Here is a 15,330-nt window from a genome sequence, read left to right on the forward strand (position 1 = left end):
CATTCTCAGCCAACCCCCACTTCTTCACTGTTCCACGGGACTACACATCTCTTTCCCACTGCTTTCAGTCGCAGGGGCCTATAACTCCATCTTTCGCAAGCACAGCCTTCTTTTAGGTTCCCAGAAACCCAGTGAAAGGGTGTTAGAGACTCTCTCCAGCTTCTCATGTGTATCAGCTGAGGCTCAGAGACCCGTTCAAGGTCACACGGCTGGGCAGAGTGGCCCGTGGATGAGAGGTGGAGCAGAGTATGCCTGTGGGGTCACGTGCTCCCTTGGCCTCACTTGCCTTTGTGCCAGCCCAGCGGCCAGGCTCCCAGACATTAGCATTCCAATGGCCCTGGGAGGCTTTGTCCTCCAGCTACTGCCGGCTTGGGGATGGGGTGGGTTGGAGGCAGGGCACCATAAATCTACCTGCCTGTGTGTGGGGATGGGGTGGGGTGGGGTGGCTGCAAGATTCATGTGCTGTTTTTCTGGAAGCCAGGGCTCAGACAAAGGCAGAATGGCAGGAGTGGGGGGAAGACTCTTTCAACCAGAGCATCTTTCCTGCCCGCACATGGGACCCTGTCCGGGTTTGAGGTAGCTGGGGCACAGGAAATGACCTCAGACCGCAGGAGGCTCCACACTCACTGTGGCTGAGGCATAGTGGTAGGGGCCTTCTAGCTGAGATCCAGAGCAGCCTGACTGATTTTAAAAGCTGGTGAATGCAAAATGCCTGGGGATGGATGAGGGTGGTGATGATGCTGGGCTTGTGTGTGCCACCCAGAAATGTTTCCTAAACCCTTCTTGATGTGGGGCTCTTTGGAAAAATGATGAAGTCTCCCACCTCAAGATGATTTCTTTGACTGTGATGGAGCTCATCCTTGGGAAGGAGCCCTAAACCACCTCCTCCTGACTTGGAGAGTTCAGCTGACAGCTCTGGGGGTTCAAATCCTGCCCCTACCCAAGGTGACCATCCAAGCTGGTTAAATAGTACTTTTAAAAAATTTTGTAGGTTGGAGGACCAGTCTATGTGCATTGGGTAACTAATAGCTTCTTATTTATTTATTTCCCACTTAATTTATTTAACTGAAGGATAATTGCTACAGAATTTGTGGTTTTCTGTCAGACATCAACAAGAATCAGCCATAGGTACACCCATGTCCCCTCCCTCCTGAATCTCCCTCCCATCTCCTTCCCTATCCCACCATTCTAGATTGTGAGTGACTAATAGCTTCTTAATGAGCACCCTCACAAGCAGGAGAGGGGCTGGGCAGTGGGTGCCTCCACCCAGAACACAGGGTTAATATTTTCTGCTTCTGAAAGTTGTTCACACCAAAGGAATCCCCTGCCTATTTGAACACTGCTCCCCACAGCCTTTCACAGGAAGAAGGATTTTCCTGCTTGAGGACCTCCTCTCCAAATGTTTAGTCCTGGCCCAGTATACAGTGTTCTCTGGCAAGCTTCCTAATCCAGCCACAGAGAACAGTCCCACTGTCCTTCCTGTGGCTCCTACCTCCACTTAGCTCCAACGTTTTTTCACCCTTGAGTGATTTTGTCTGTACACTTGCTACTGTCCCAGGAGGACAGAGATGGACCTTCCTGATTTTTATGTCTGCCCATCTCTCCCCCCACCCCACTGCCCCCCCCTTAGTGCCCAGTAAGCGGCAGACCCTGCCTTGGTCTGTGCAACTTGGAGCTGCTGACACCTGCCCTGGGCGGTGCCGCAGGTGGAAAATTGGCTGCTGCAGAAGTCATCAATAACCCATTAATCTTCTCCTCCCAGATTAAAGCCATGAAATGAAACTATACCTTTGTTCATTTGTTTGCAGAGTCCCCCTTCCCGCCCCCCAATCCAGCCCCTGATAACTAAGACATATCTCCTTCAAGCTATCTTTAGGGACCCAGGAATAGAGGAGAGGAAAAGTTCAATTTGAAGCATTGGGTAGCGGGTGCAGTGCATAAGAGATAGATGCAAAAGACATTAACCCCTGCAAAGCCACCACCTTTGTGCTCTAACACTGGAAAGCAACCTACTCTATGACTCCTGGTCCCTGCCTCTGACATGTGCACCCCATTGGTGTTGGCCTGCTTCTTCCCTGGGTACCATGGGCTAATCCAAGGAGGCCTCTGCGGTTCAATTCATAGGGTAGGGTGCCTACCCTCTGTGGGTTCTTGGAGCTTAAACCTGCTTCCTGGACATCCTGGAACATCTTGGAAGCTAATATAGAGCTGCTCCAGCAGTGCTTTGGGGACTTTCAGTGTCACTGTGCATCAGCCCTACTCTACCTTGGAAGTAATAGAGAACACATGGCTGGAAACCTTGAATACTTTCTCAAAAAGAATAAGAATTTGTTCAAACAAAGCTACTGGTTGTTGGGAGGTGTCAGAAACTACAGCCAGACCCTCCACCTTCTCTGCTCCGTGCCACTGGGGATCACAAGTCACAAGGTCTTGTCCCCAGCACCAGAAATGTAAAATGAGCTCTGACATTGTTCTTGGTCTCTAAGCACTCAGGGACTATTCCTAGGATGCTCAGCCTACCAGTGTTTCTGACCCTGTTGCAGGGTTGTAGGGTTATTATTCCCTCCCTTTGGCAAAAAAAAAAAAAAAAAAAAAACAGTTACTCCAAATCAAGCTAGTGGCATAACAGAAAGGGCCAGCACCATGTGAGTAGCCCTAGTTGCAGGCTTATCTTACTCCTAAACCACTTTTTGGAATTAGACAAGTCACTGCTCCATAAATAAAACAAGGAGGCTGAGCCAATGATTTTTAAGTCTTCCAGTTCTTCCTTTCCAAGTGTGTATAGCTGACTTGCAATCTGCCTGGCCTTCAGCCTAGCAACCATAGTTTCTCAGGTCAGGCCTCAGCAGGGGCCCTAGACCCCCAGAAAGTATCTCCTCCCTCTCCTTAGACAGGGCCCGCTCCCCCAACCCCAGTCACAGGGGCTGGGCCCTCCCCTCCACACAATCAAGTGACCTTACTCAGGCTTCTTGAGAATCGTTTTTTATTGGTTCAAAATCTCATTCACCAGTCCCTAAATAATCTTATGTACAAAATAAAGACTTTTCCCACTGTGAAATCTCATCAATAAATACAAACATAAAACAGGGGAGAGGCCATATAATTTACCAGACAACAATTCATTTCAAGAGACATTACATCATTTACAAGCTGATTTTTTTTTTTTTTTTTAAGACAAGGGCGCTCCAGTTTGCAGGGTGGTGGTAGAGGCGCTGCCCCAGTTGGTCGCCTTGCCTCCTGCCCCTGCGAGGGCAATGGCTCCGGGAAAAGTGCACAAGGGGAAGGCAGAGCATCGCCTTCATGGATTAAGGCAGAGTAGAAAGGCCCAAACCCCCGGGACTTGACAGGGACTAGAGGAGGTCAGAGGCAATTTTGAAGAACACAACCTGGGGAACAAGAGCGAGCTCTGAGAGACCAAATATTGGATGAAGTAGTATTGGGGGAAGAGTGGTAAGAGACCGGCAGACAGACATCAGTGAGGGTAGGGGCGGGGAGACAGTGGGTGTCTCCTGCTGTGTAGTGCTACCACGCTCATGTTTTTTTGCAGGAGATTTTGGGGTGGCCACGGGGAGAGGACTTAAAATGCGCGGGGTATGCCGTGCCCACTGGCGCGGGCAGCAGCAGAGGGTGTAGCGCAGAAGACCAAGGCATTGAACCCGGCCTGCCACTCTGGCCCTCAGGGGTCAGTGAGCCAGAGGCAGGAGGAACAAGTAGGTTTGAGAGCCGCCTCCGCGCATCTCCGACAGCCTCCGCCCCTGCCCTTTCTCCCAGGACCCACTGCCCAGCGGCGGACAGGACCCTTCATAGAAAGTCTGAAAAGGCCAGAGCGCCAGGGTGCAGGCAGGCCGGAGAAACAGGCGCCTGCAGCCCAGGTCGGTCCTCCAGCGAGGCGGCGGGGCTCAGGCTTCCCGCCTGGGAGACCGGGGAATAGAGGGAGCCCCAGTCTCCCGGGGAACCGCTGTCTGGGCTGGCCAGCTCCTCGCAGGGCGGCGCCAGCGGCTCCAGCCCGTAGAGGCTGTGGTCCGCTATGCGCAGCGTCTGCGTCAGCGCCCAGATATAATTGTGGGCGAAGCGCAGCGTCTCGATCTTGGTGAGCTTCGCGTCGTCCGGAAAGGTGGGCAAGACGCCGCGCAGCGCGTCCAGCGCAGAGTTGAGGTTATGCATCCGATTGCGCTCGCGGTCGTTGGCCTTCTTGCGCCGGCTCCGTCGCTGCTTGCTCAGAGCCAACTCACTCTTGGGGCGACTGCGCCCCCCGCGCCGCGCCCGGAGCTTCCTCGAGGCCCCTCGGCAGGCGCCCCCTTCCGTCTCGGTGAAGTTCTCCAGCACGCGAGTGGGGCTGGGTGGAGTGGATGCGACGCAGGTCACTGCGTCGTCCGAGGCTCCCGGGAAGCGCTGCTCCGTCTCGTGGGTCACTTGGACAGGGGGCGCACACGAGGGATGAGGCGCCATCCTGTGGCGGGGTAAGAGGTAAGGGTAAGAGTGGGTCGGTCACTCCCAATCCTGGGGCCAGGTGGGAGAAAATGCTAGAGAAAGCCACCTCCTGCCGGCCAGAGGACCCGCTTTCCCCTCCTCCCATCGCTCTGTGGCTCCAGGTGTTACCTTGTTGTAGGGCGCAAAGGGGTAGAGAGTGGTGGGCAGTGAGAGCAACGGTGAGCTGAACTGGCTTTTCCGTCTGCAAGTTCAGTTGAGAAGCAGGCTCTGCCGCTCGAAAGTTTCTCTGGCCCCAGAGAAGATACGTGTAAAGGAGGGTCCTGGGCTTCTCTCGCTCTCTCTTGGCGCAGCCGCGAGACCCTGCGGATTTTCTGAGCCGAAAGTCGTGTGCCCCTGGGCACGCTTTATCTGCTGCGCCCTGGGACAGGAGCGTGCCTGCCCTGCTGCTGCCCGCGCCGCCGTCCAATCAGCGTTCGGGCCAGGGGGCCGCGCCACGCGAGCCCGCTCCGCCCTTCAAGGGGCACAGCTGGATTCCGGACAAAGGGCTGGGGTCGGGGGAGGGGAACGCCGCTCTGTTTGCTCTCTCCCCGCGGGCTCTGTCCCAGCAACTCTCGGTTCCTCAAAGAGCCTCGCCCAGTGAGAAGGGTCTTGTCTAGCTCGAGTCTGGCAGCCTCAAATCGCTTTGCTCCTATTCTGGTTTTCCTTGGCATCTGTCCAGACCTTTTCTTGGTATCCTGAAGGGGGCTTTGGGAAGTCAGTCGGGTGGGTCCGTCCCGTGAGTTATACAAGGGGAAACAGGTTCAGAAAGGAGGCAGCTTGCTCCAAATCACTCTGCAAGGACAAGGAGCCAGGAATACTATCAGTTTAAAGGAGTGTCCACTATTCCTAGTGCCATTCTCCTCTCCTCCACTTTGGGTCAGGTTAGCAAATACTCAGAGGGGGTGTTTCACTGACACTCCACTTTGGGAGGGGCGGGGGCAACCACAGAGAGAGATCCTGCCTACCTCCCTGACACTTAGAAACCTTCACCTTCTGGGGATGCTGAGTGCCGTCCCTCAGGCTTTGAGATGACACTGCCCACACTCCTTAGATGTAGGTGCTTAGAACCTCTCCCCTTATCCCCTCACCATTCAGAAATCTAAGACATTATCTTCGTGCCCCAGAGGCAGCGAATGTCTATGGTGGGACCTCTAGGAGGCATTCCACCACAAACAATTCCAGACAGTACTCTAGGGATCCAATGGGGCATGTAAAGGGAGAGCTCAGAAGAGAATGGGTCAGGAGATGGCCAGGAGTTCACTGCAAGCCCCTGTGTCTTTTAAATGCCCCTGGAGTGCCGGTGCTTGCAGAAGCAGATCAACTCTTTCTCTCTTAGTCCTCCTATCCAATCACAGATGGGCGGGGGCTGTCTGCACTAGCTGGTCCTGTCCCCTTGGCAGAGGTCAGGCAGTGAGCACAGGGCAGGGACTCTTCACAACTCTGGTTAGTGCCATCTGGAAAGCTTTCCAAAGTGAGCCTGAACACATCATCCCTCCTTTCTTTCCCTACTCATCCTTTTTGTCCCCTGCCTTGGACACTCTGTGGTCTTCTGCTTCAAGGTAAGTGTGACCTGGGGGAGGACGCCCTCAAGCTAACCCAGCCTCTCTCTGACCTTTAATGATCTGCCCATTGCAGGCCCAGAGCCCTCAGCCATCCGCTGCCACTCCTGCACCCCGCCCCCCGCACCCCCCCCCCCCCCTCCACCAGCAGGGCCTCCACACTGCTCCTAAGAAGCTGGGGAAACTGGTGTCTGGATTCAGTCTCTGCAGGCCCAGAAGGCATTACTTTCTAGGAGGTCCAGATACCCTGAGCTGAGCCCCCAAAGCTGGTAGAGGAGGTAGGATCCTGCAGGGAAACTGAGGGAATGAGGTGAGTCTGCATATCTACCCTAGTGACAGCCAGCCTCTCCTTACTTGCTCACTCTGCTTGGAGGGCGGAATTACCTCTGAGGCAGAGAGAGGGTGGATGTGCTTGGGAGCCAGGGAGAGGGAGCTCCAGGACTGTGTGGAGATGAAGGTGCTGTCCTCAGGATCTCAGGTGGGGGGCTGTTGGCAGAGGCGCCTTTGCTTGTTGCCTGCGAACTGAAGCTCGGGGCCAGGCTCCAGACCAACAAAGGGACCCTTCAGAGACTCCCGAGTTTCACATTTTGCTGCTGCTCCTCCCTTGGGTCACAATTTGCTCCAGATTTGTCTTCTAATTATAAGAATGAGAAACTGAAGCCCATTTTACAGATGGAAAGTCAAGGCTCAGAAAGGGGAAGTGACTTACTCAAGATCACACAGCAAGTTCTAGCAGAATCACATACATAGAACGCAGGTCCTAAGACTCCTAATACTAGATTTTCCCTTGCACCTCTTTGTTGCCTCTCTTTGATTGGGGGGAAAACAGATACTTTTCCAAGGCAGAACTAGACATCCCAAAATGTCAAAGATAGAAGGAATGACATGGTCAGAGTAGATAAGGACAGTGGCCCCATCTCCCAGTGCCAGTGGGAGCCAGTGTCCAGTCATGTTCTACCTCTCTACTTTCTCACCCTCTATGCCTGCCTTGCTTGATTTCTATCCTGCAAATTAGGGACTGAGAGAGGAAACCCAAAGTGTGCTTCCCTGGGGCTAGGGGACCTAGCCTGGCTCCGGGGAGTGTGCCCTGGCCATAAGGGATCAGAACACCACTATGGGTCGCTGGAGGCCTGAAAGTAGCCCACTACTAGGGCTCTCATCCCGCAGAGGCTCTCAGATGATAACCCAAGGCAGGTCTCACCCTTAGCTCAGTCTTGCCTCAAGCGGCTCATGGGTAGTGATGAGGGCCGCGGGGCAAGCTTTCCGCTTGGAAGATTTTGGGGTTATTTGGATACTTTCTTGACAGGGAGAGAATTCTGGCACCCGTTGAGAATTCTTATCTAGCTTCCCCGGCACCACTCCGAGTCAGGGCTCTCCACGGCTTGCGGACCGCCACCACTTCGGCTTTGCGCAAAACAGTCAGGGCGAGGAGCTGCGCGCAGCGGCCGCGGTCAGCGATTTCCGTGCGGAGAACTCTCTGCAGCTCTTCTACTGGTCAAGAGGGCGGGGCCTGAGGTCGAGGAGTCCTGGGGGATTAGAGATCAAGGATCCACGTCCTCCCTTTCAGCGGGAGCGGACGCACAGGCCCCTCTCCAAAGTTAATTCCTGTCCTTTTGGCGGCGGAGGCGCAGGCTGTGACAACTCAGTGCGCGCTGGCGCTATTTGTGAAAGGACTCTTCCAGCCGGCAGCAGAGCTTGTTCCTGAAGCCCCCGGCGGACCACCGCCTCTAAGACCTTTGGGAACCCCGCGCCCTTCGACTCTCTGAGACCTAAGCCCCCCTGCATGCTGAGGCGGTCCAGGAACGAGGCGACAGCCTGACGCCTGGACACCGCGGGCAGAATGGAAAAGAAGGAAGGCAGCGGTCCGCCCTGCCGCCTTCCTGTCGGCGGGGGGAATTTTAGCAGTGCCTGGGGGCGCTTTGAGAAAAGAGAGGAAGGGAAGGGGGCCACAAGAGGCTGAATAGCTAATGACTTGCCAGAGGAGGGGGCTTCTTTCTCTCGCCTTCGCCTCGACGCTGAAAGAGGGGAAGACAAAAATCTGGCGAGCGGGCTGCCCAGGCCGAGACTGGCCACTTCAAACAGCCCTTCAAACAAAAGGAGACGACGAAAAGAAAGCCCCACCTGTCTCCAGTGTTTGCTAAAATAATAATAAATAGATTTCGTTTAATAAATAATTACAAGAGATTGTAAAGTGGAGTGCTTTGGAAAACATCTACTGCGGGAGTCCCGCAGCCAGCCGTCACCTGCTCCCAAGGCTGGCAACTTTATTGTTAAGCCACCCCCCAACTAGTTTGCCTCTGATAAACTCTCCCTCGTTTTCACAATGACTGTTTACTCATAGTTAGCACAATATTACCTTTGCCGTGATAAACCCAGAGGGGGGAGACCTGGCCCCTGGCCCCTGGGCGCACCTGTCCCAGAAGCTGACACATGGATTTGGCACGGAGCAGGCCTCCCCCCGGGCCTTCCCCCGTGTACATTGGCCCAATTGCCACCCATTTATAACAGGTTGGCTGCAAGGCCTATCTCGGTCCTATTTGTCTTCTTTTATTGAAAGCATATGGTCTCCAGGGGCTCACCAGCCCCATATTTCGTCTGCCGGGAGCTGGGGCGCTTCCGCAGGCTGGTGCAGCTCTGCGCGCTGCTCCCCACCCAACGGCTGCTGCACCAGCTGAGAGGATGGCGGAGGTGGGGTGGGGAAAGATAAGGAGGACTCCTCCTTCGCGTTGGGAGACAAGCTATTCCCCCAGAGATTCCCCCTCCCCAGCTCTGGGACCTCGTGCGCTCTTGAATGGCGAGCCAGTTCTTTTTCTTGGGTAGGTGAGAGGGCGCCATATGCCACCCCCCAGGGCGCACGAGGGAGCTCCGGCCCAGGGAGTCCTCAAACAAAGAGAAGAGAGGGCTGGGACCTCAGGAGCATCCGAGGTCTTTATGTGCAGATCCCCCTCCCTGCCTAGGGCCGCCTCCCCCGCCAGGCATCCGTAGCTCGCAAGCAGGGCTTGGAAACAAAGTGTCTACATTATCTCCGCCGCCGACAGAGACAGTGAATGCGTGAAAAGGTGCATTGCGCACCAAGACACCTGTTGAAGCGGCGCCTCTTCTCAGCGCCTCTCTCTGTTTTGCCCTCGGTCAGGAGGGAGTGGGGGGTGGGAGGAGGGAGAGATACTGTGATTTGTGGCGACATATGTTGAGCAGATCGGTGTGTACTCTTCACAGGGACGCATGCACCCTCGCTCCCATACACACCCCGAGAGAAGGAGCAGCTGCTCCCCTTACCTTGTCCCGACATAATACCTGGGCCAGGCGCTTTGGCATAGCGTTTTGAGACTCCAGCTCTCACCCACCCTCTTTGCCTTCCGCCCCCACCCCCGTCCCAATCTTGGCAGCTCCGCTGTAGGACTTTATTGTCAAATTTAACAGATGCACGTTTGTTCCCAGCGCCTGGGCCTCACACACACACACACACACACACACACACACGCAGCCATCCACAGAAAACGCGACGGATGACACAGATGCGGAGCGCGACGTGTCCATATGCCAGGCTCTGCGCCCGCCTCGGCTGGGGAAACAAACAGGGCTGTGTGATTTTCCCTCCCCAGAAAGGAAGAAACGGGAACCGCCGGGGGGCCGTGAGGCCACCTCCAGGCACTTCTAATTTCTCGCTAGCCCTTTGGCGCGGTGACGCACTGCGAGGCACTGGGAGAGTGCAAGGTTGGAAGCAGAGCTCAGACGCAAAGGCTGCCCTTGGGAGAAGCCCTGAGGGCTGGACCTCTGGCCCTCGCATGACCTCTGGGTTTCTAAACTCCTGAGTGGGGCAGACGCCTCCGTCCTCCCGGGATTCCAGGGAGTGAACATCCACCTGAGGCGCACTGAGACTGGAGGAGTCCGTTGGGTACCCTTTGCCTGCCCGCTCCTCTTCTCCATGGGGGGCGCGCTCTCAGAGCAAGATGAGATGAGCACTGGGTTGGGAGAGGGGGCCTGTCTCTGCCAATAGCCCTGTGCCACCCTGAGCGAATTATTTCACTCGGACTGCAGTTTTCCCTCTATTAAAGAAAGAAGTTGTGGAGGAAATACTTTGTAATTTTTAAGTTTTGCAAAATTTAGAAGTCTTGGATAGCAGGGGGGCCTTGGGCTGTGAGTGAAGGAAAGCCAGAAAGAGTGCATCTCTCCTGCCTCCACACCCACACTGGTTCCTGGCTCTGAATTTCTGGGTGGATAACTCCCCAAAAGTTGTGGGGAAAGACAGGCACCAAGGGGTGTGGGAGCTCTCTTCTGTTCTTCCATCTTTCAATTTTCAGGGCACAGGCAGTCTTTGGGTGTCTCAGGACACTCAGGCATACCTGATGATACCAGGCTTTCAGACCTTCATTTCTTCCAATGCCAAGATGGAACTGGGAAGCTGGGTGGGGGGTGTATGGCTCTTAAGCCCCTTAACCTCTCCAGGCTTGTTTTTGGAGAAAAACATTCTCTTCCCACCCTCATGGACTCAACGGACATGAGTTTGAGCAAACTCTGGGAGATAGTGAAGGACAGGGAAGCCTGGCATGCTGAGTTCATGGGGTTGCAAAGAGCTGGACATGACTTAGGGACTGAACAGGAACAACCCACCCTCATTGTGAGCTTGGATGAACTCTGCTCATTTTGAAAGATAGTGATCACCTCCCTCAGTCTTTCACAAATTGTCTTTATTTTCTGTGCCTTTTTTTTTTTTTTTGGACTGTATGTGGTTCTGACATTTCTGATATTCCCTGGCCCACGGCAGGGGGTAGTCTCCTTTGGTAGAAGTCTCCTTCGTAGAAGCCAGGGCTTGCACTGGCAGGGGAGCCCTCTGCCTGCTGGTCTCTCTGTTCCCCTACCCACCCACCCCAACCCTATGGGGATTCTGTCTAAGGAGTGGGAATCTTAGGGTGTCAGAACTGCTGAGGTGGGGATGAGGGCACATCGCTTCTTTAGGTCACCATAGATGAGATACTCACCCCTTCTTCAGATGTCAGGTCAGGAAGGCAGCCTGGAAAAGGGATAGGGTAGAAGGTGGGGAGGGTCAAGGATTAATTTTAGATTAACTCCATGGAGAAGCAACAGAATGTAATACAGTGCAGTTTTCCACAAAGTCCTTAATAACATTTGTGTTCATATAGAACCTTGAAGGCAACAGATTACTTTCTCACTCAACCTGTTGGGGTGCCAAGAAGGGATTTTTCTTGTCCCTGTTTTGCTCCTGAAGCTCAAGGTCATAGAGTCTAGAACTCCTCTTCCCTGTGTCCCCTCCAGCCAGCTGGCAGGGATCCTTCATTTAGTCACCCTCCTGGCCCCTGCCCACTGCTCAGACTCCAGGGACTTCATTCTGCCACCCCATGGAGCCCTTTGGAGGTGGGCAGGTCTCAGCCAGGGGATTGGGGACACAGGAGTGGAAGGGCTTGGGAACAATAAAGAAGGCAAGCTTTCCCTTCTCTCTTGTCTTTGTCTTCCTGTGGCTTCCAGGAGCCTCCCTTAGCTCCCCAGCAGCACTGTGGAGGTGGGACCAGGCTTGTAGGATCTTGAGAGGGCAGGCCTTCTTAATTTGTGTGCCCAAGGCACCTCACTTAGCCTGACTGCAGCCTCAGCCCTGCTGAGAAGGCAATAAGCTTCATATTCCCCCTTGTTTAGATCATAAAGCAGATGGGCCCCAATTGTGTTTTTTTTTAATAACATGGCACTATCAGAAAATTATTTTAGGCACACACTTCAAAATATGTTAGCTACTTATAATTCTTCACATATTATGTACAAAATAAAGCATATGCCAATATAATTTATTATAAATGATAGCTGTCTTTCTGTACTAGACAGTATAAGCAGTGGAAAAGAAAATGTGATTTGAGCCAGACATGCTGTGTTCCATTTTGGATTTCTGCACCTAGTAGCTGTGTACCTTTGGTGAGCTGACTCGGCCTCTGGGAGCCACCTTCATTTCCACACCTATGAAATGGGCATAATAAGAAAGTACCTAGGTCATTGGGCTTAAATGATTGGATTCATGTAAAGTGATCAACATTACCACATAGTGTGTGCTCAGTCTTTATGAATATAATGTAATATGTATGTTGTTAAACATACCTTCAAAGAAATTTGCATCCAAGAAATAAAAATACATATATCTAGATGTTCTAATATGTGATTCTCCTCATGCTCCCCTGTTCAGGCAAACCACTTTGAAGCCTGCTGTGTTAAGCAGCTTTGAAGCCTGCTGTGTTAAGCAATGTGTATAACAGTGTCATCAACAGTTATGACACAGGTTTACATTTGATGGGCACTTTATCACCCATTATTATTGCTCAGCATACCAGTGAGGCCACATGGTCAGAGATCTTAGTCCCAATCTCTGTAGGAAGAAATTGAGGCTTCAGAGAGCTGACATGACTCACCCAAGGGCACCCAGTCTGTACTGTGGACTCTGAATAAGAATCTAGGTCTTCTGACCCCAAGGCTGTATCTCATCCATCCCAGCTCTCCCTTACACTGTGGACCCCACTTATGAGCTGGTTTTAATCCCCCCCCCCGTAGTTAGGCTTTTGCAGAACAACTATCAAGGAAGGGGGTGCAGGCTGATCAATGAGCTGGTGGTTTGTGCATTCACTCTTGTCCAGCAGAAACCATAGTGGGCTTGGAGGTCCCTGGCATGTGACCCTATTTGGTAGGTGGGTACACTTTGCAGATGTAAGTATAGAAGGGAGACTCCTATGCAGAGCTTCAAGTCTACACAGGAAACTTCAAATCAAATTCCTGTCAGTGCAATTGCCCAGACACCAAGATGGCCCCAGTCAATTAGGCATAACCTTCCCTGGTGGCTCAGATGGTAAAGCGTCTGCCTGCAATGCGGGAGACCCAGATTCGATTTCTGGGTCGCGAAGATCCCCTGGAGAAGGAAATGGCAATCCACTCCAGCACTATTGCCTGGAAAATCCCATGGACGGAGGAGCCTGATAGGCTACAGTCCATGGGGTTGCAAAGAGTCGGACACGACTGAACGACTTCACTTACCTTTGTCCCATAAATGTTATGAAAGGCCATTATGGGAGGTTAGTGGCCAGCTGTTCCCCACAGTCACTGAGGTTAGACTTAGGAGAAGGTTTGAATTGAAAAAACAAACAGGGATTTAGGTTATTTATGACCTAGGTTAGGTTAGGTTTAGGCTATGTCTTCCCTAGTGGATAAACAAAGCGAGAATCCTCTTCAGATGAAGTAGAATCCTCTCTGTAAAGACCTCCCTTTCTCTGGGCTAGAATGATTATGCAGTCTGCTTAGAGGCAGGGGAATGGACTGGGTGACCCCAGGAGACCCTGTCCATCCCCATGGCTTCACCGCTGTGATGTTCAGTTTTGTAGAACACACTTGAGGAGCCACTTGCCACAGGAGCCTTTCAAGATCATGGGTGGAATTTATTACTATAGTTCTTAACCTGAGTGAATTGGAAGTAATAACAGGTCCATCCTGAAGAATTACAGCACAAACCCATGATGTGCTAGGTGTTGTGAGAAATATCAAGAACCAGAGGGTTAGGCTGAGAAAGACCTTCACTAGTATGTGGTCCCCAGCACTAAGTCGACACATGATTGGGAACTGAAGCTCAGAAAGGAAATGTGTCTTGTCCAAGGTCACATTGCAAGTGTAGGCACGTCAGAACCCAAGTCACTTTCCACTATACCATGATCAAGTCCCAGAGCCCTCCTTGCTCTGTGTTGTTCTCATTTGGGACCCGTCCTTCTTTGCCTGGTATATGGAGGTCCTTGTCCTGTGTCTCCTGAAATAGAGGATGAGCTCCCTGAGGACAGGGGCTGTGTCATGTTGAGAATTTAGCAGCCATGTTGTAAATGGTAGGTCTCCAATAGAAACCAGCTTGAGGGGCTCAGACAGGTGAACATTATGTGAGACCTAGACATCTGGGCAGCAGCCAAAGGTTGACAGACTATGGAAGGAGTGGAAGAGGCTGATCAGACTCACGGTGCTGTTGTAAACTCTGATACAGGTGGTGGAGCCAAGGCTGTGGAGGTGATGGAAGTAGAGAAGGGGAGACACATGTTCCGTTTAAGGACCCAACCTAGAAGTTGTGTATATTACTTCTGTTTCAGTTTCGATCAGCTAGTGCTTAATCCCAAGCCTCTGTGTAGCTGCAAGGGAGGTTGGGAAATGTTGTCTGAAATCTGTTTGACTGTATGCCTAGTTGTAAGTTGGAAATCTATTAACAACAATCTTTATCACACTTAGTTATTGGAAAGGACAAACTTTTCCTCTTCGGGCTGCAATAGGCAACCCACTTCAGTACTCTCGCCTGGAAAATCCCATGGACGGAGGAGCCTGGTGGGCTGCAGTCCATGGGGTCGCTAAGAGTCGGACACGACTGAGCGACTTCACTTTCACTTTTCACTTTCATGCATTGGAGAAGGAAATGGCAACCCACTCCAGTGTTCTTGCCTGGAGAATCCCAGGGACGGGGGAGCCTGGTGGGCTGCCGTCTATGGGGTTGCACAGAGTTGGACACGACTGAGGCAACTTAGCAGCAGTAGCAGCAGCAGAGAGCCTTAATGTGGTGTCCATTCCCCCAGACTAGGGGTTCCCAAGGATTGTGAAACCTAGAAGTTGGTAGGCAATGTTCTGTGTATGCACGCATCCTTCTGGGCAGATTCAGAGTTTCATCGGGTCACCAAGGAGACTTGGCCCAATTCCCCAAACATTAAAAATTAGCTGTCTGAAAGTTGCTGAGAGATTTGGGGCAAGTCACAAAACCTCTTTGTGTGAATAAAGAGCTTGAATAAAGTTCTGGTGAAACAAAATGACGGTCTTTAAGGCATTTAGCATATACAGCACTGGGAATAAATCCAGTCTTGTCTCCAGAGCTCAGGGTCCAGTGGGGAGATAGCAGGCACCCAGATTAGGAATTACAGAACCTTTCTGTGCCTACTACACCAAATCAGGCCCTCTGGTAGCCCAGAAGTCTGAACATTTAGCAAGTCCTCCAGGTGATATTGATACAAAGCCAGAGTTGGGGTGAGGCCACAGATGACTAACTTATAAGCATTTGATGAGGTCACTGCAGGCAAAGGTACGGGAACCAAGGCTGGGGAGGAGTCCTGGGCTCCAGGTTCTAACTCCAGCTCTGTGGAACTGTAGACAGCTCTCTGTAGACTGCTCACTTATCTATGAAGAGGAGGTATCGAGAGCGATCAAGAATAGACTCTGAAGTAGACTCTGAAGCTAGGTAGTTTTGAATCCATGCTATGGATGGGTCTGAATCTCTTTGTAATGTTGGACTAGTTACTTA

The 15,330-nt window shown here is 52.4% G+C and overlaps 1 protein-coding gene across 1 annotated transcript; it reads right to left on the reverse strand.

The window, feature by feature from the left end:
• Window positions 1-2,999: 2,999 nt before the first annotated feature.
• Window positions 3,000-4,449, reverse strand: NEUROG3 (neurogenin 3). Its single transcript, XM_061405197.1, has one exon. The coding sequence runs from the start codon at window positions 4,447-4,449 to the stop codon at window positions 3,802-3,804; it is 648 nt and encodes a 215-aa protein (XP_061261181.1). The 3' UTR covers window positions 3,000-3,801.
• Window positions 4,450-15,330: the final 10,881 nt, after the last annotated feature.

Source organism: Bos javanicus, chromosome 28 (genome assembly GCF_032452875.1).
Source record: "Bos javanicus breed banteng chromosome 28, ARS-OSU_banteng_1.0, whole genome shotgun sequence".
In the NCBI taxonomy this organism is placed as follows: Eukaryota; Metazoa; Chordata; class Mammalia; order Artiodactyla; family Bovidae; genus Bos; species Bos javanicus.